The sequence below is a fragment of the Uloborus diversus genome, chromosome 7 (genome assembly GCF_026930045.1).
Source record: "Uloborus diversus isolate 005 chromosome 7, Udiv.v.3.1, whole genome shotgun sequence".
NCBI classification, from domain to species: Eukaryota; Metazoa; Arthropoda; class Arachnida; order Araneae; family Uloboridae; genus Uloborus; species Uloborus diversus.
In genome coordinates this window covers 115,797,311-115,799,132 of record NC_072737.1, presented here as the reverse complement: position 1 = coordinate 115,799,132, position 1,822 = coordinate 115,797,311, and the positions used below count along the sequence as shown (strand labels likewise).

Here is a 1,822-nt window from a genome sequence, read left to right as displayed (position 1 = left end):
TGACATATTTCAAGGTCGAAGGATAAGTGGTGGAAAAGACACACCTACTGCTATTCAAAGCTAGGTTGGATTCTCCCAGGAAAGGTATCGTCCAAGTCATATGAAGATACAGAAAATACTAAATTGAGTCACCATTCCAGTGTAGAAGTTAATGAAATTCTTCAGAAATTCTGGGAATAGGAATCTATTCCTCAGAAAGAAAAGTTAAGCATTCAAGACGCAAACTGTGAAAAGTTATACTCAGAAACTACAACTAGAGATGACACTGGAAAGTATGAAGTCAAACTGCCATTCAAGGACGAAGCAAGTCTCGGAAACTCGAGAGATCAAGCGGTTGGACGCTTTCTGTCGCTGGAAAGGAAACTAATCCAAAATCCTAGCATGTATGATCAATACAAGAATTTCATGAGGGAATATTTGTCCTTAAACCACATGGAATTAGTGTCAACAGAGGAGATAATAGTAGAAGATCGCAAGTGTTTTTATATGCCACACCACGGAGTAATTAGAGAACAAAGCAGCACTACAAAATTAAGAGTTGTGTTCGACGCATCAGTTAAATCATCCACAAATATCTCGCTAAATGATGTTTTGCATGCTGGACCCAAACTCCAAACTGATCTATATTATATTCTATTAAATTTCAGAATACACTCCTTAGCTCTTGAGGCTGATATTGAAAAAATGTTCCGACAAATTCTTGTCTCACATTTAGATTCTGATTTTCAGAGAATTATATGGCGAGAAAATCCCGATCAAAAGATTGAAGACAATAGATTGAAGACAGTTACTTACGGAACTGCTTGCGCACCGTATTTAGCCATAAGAACTATTAAAAAACTTGCTGAAGATGAAGAGATGAATTTTCCTAAAGCCTCAAAAGTGATCGACAAGGACTTTTACTTAGATGATCTATTAACAAGAGCCAATTCAATTTAAGAAGTTGAAAATCTCATGAGTGATTTAATTAATCTAATGAAGAAAGGTGAATTCACTCTTCGAAAATAGATATCTAATGAACATAATATTCTTTTAAAATTACCTCCTGAACTAAAAGGAACAGAACAGTCTATAAATATTGCCGAAGATCAGTCAGTGAAACTGCTTGGCATTCAGTGGGATCCAAATAAAGACACATTTGCGATCCATTTAAATCCAGCTCAAGAAGTCACCACAAAGCGGCAACTATTGTCAAGCCCCATTGCTAAAATTTATGATCCCTTCGGTTTCATTTCACCCTCTACAGTTTTAGCTAAAAATATGATGCAGAAATTATGATTATGCAAGTCAAATTGGGATGAGCCACTCCCAGACAGTATCCTTAAAGAATGGACAAGTTTTGCCTCACAGCTTCCAGTGCTTGAAAATATTCAAATGCCACGACATTTCTTCATCCAAAATTCTGCAGTAAAATGTATTCAAATTCACAACTTTTGCTGCTGTCCATTACACGAGATCAGAATTTGAAGATGAGAAAGTCAAGGTTAGTTTAATCGCAGCGAAAACTAGAGTCACACCACTAAAAACAATAACGCTTCCTCGTTTAGAGCTGTGTGCAGCTGTAATGTTAAGCCAACTCGACAAGAATGTAGTTGAAAATCTTGCCATTCAAGTAGATGAGTCATTCTTTTGGACGGATTCCCAAATAGTGCTTTATTGGATAAATTCTGAACCTCATAAATAGAAATCCTTCATTTCTAATAGGATATCCCAAATTCATACTAATACTAAAGTCGATGCTTGGCATCACGTTGTAAGCAAGGAGAACCCTTGCGATTGTGCCTCAAGAGGACTCATGCCTTCAAACTTCTTAATCATTCAC

The 1,822-nt window shown here is 36.6% G+C and overlaps 1 protein-coding gene across 1 annotated transcript; it reads left to right on the top strand.

Annotated features, from left to right (window-relative positions):
- The first annotated feature begins 381 nt into the window (after positions 1 to 381).
- LOC129226851 (uncharacterized) lies at positions 382 to 939 on the top strand. The gene has a single exon (XM_054861481.1). The coding sequence runs from the start codon at positions 382 to 384 to the stop codon at positions 937 to 939; it is 558 nt and encodes a 185-aa protein (XP_054717456.1).
- The last annotated feature ends 883 nt before the right edge of the window (positions 940 to 1,822 follow it).

Coding starts and splice junctions, on each gene's coding strand:
- LOC129226851 (XM_054861481.1), top strand. CDS start 382: ATGTATGATCAATACAAGAATTTCATGAGGGAATATTTGTCCTTAAAC.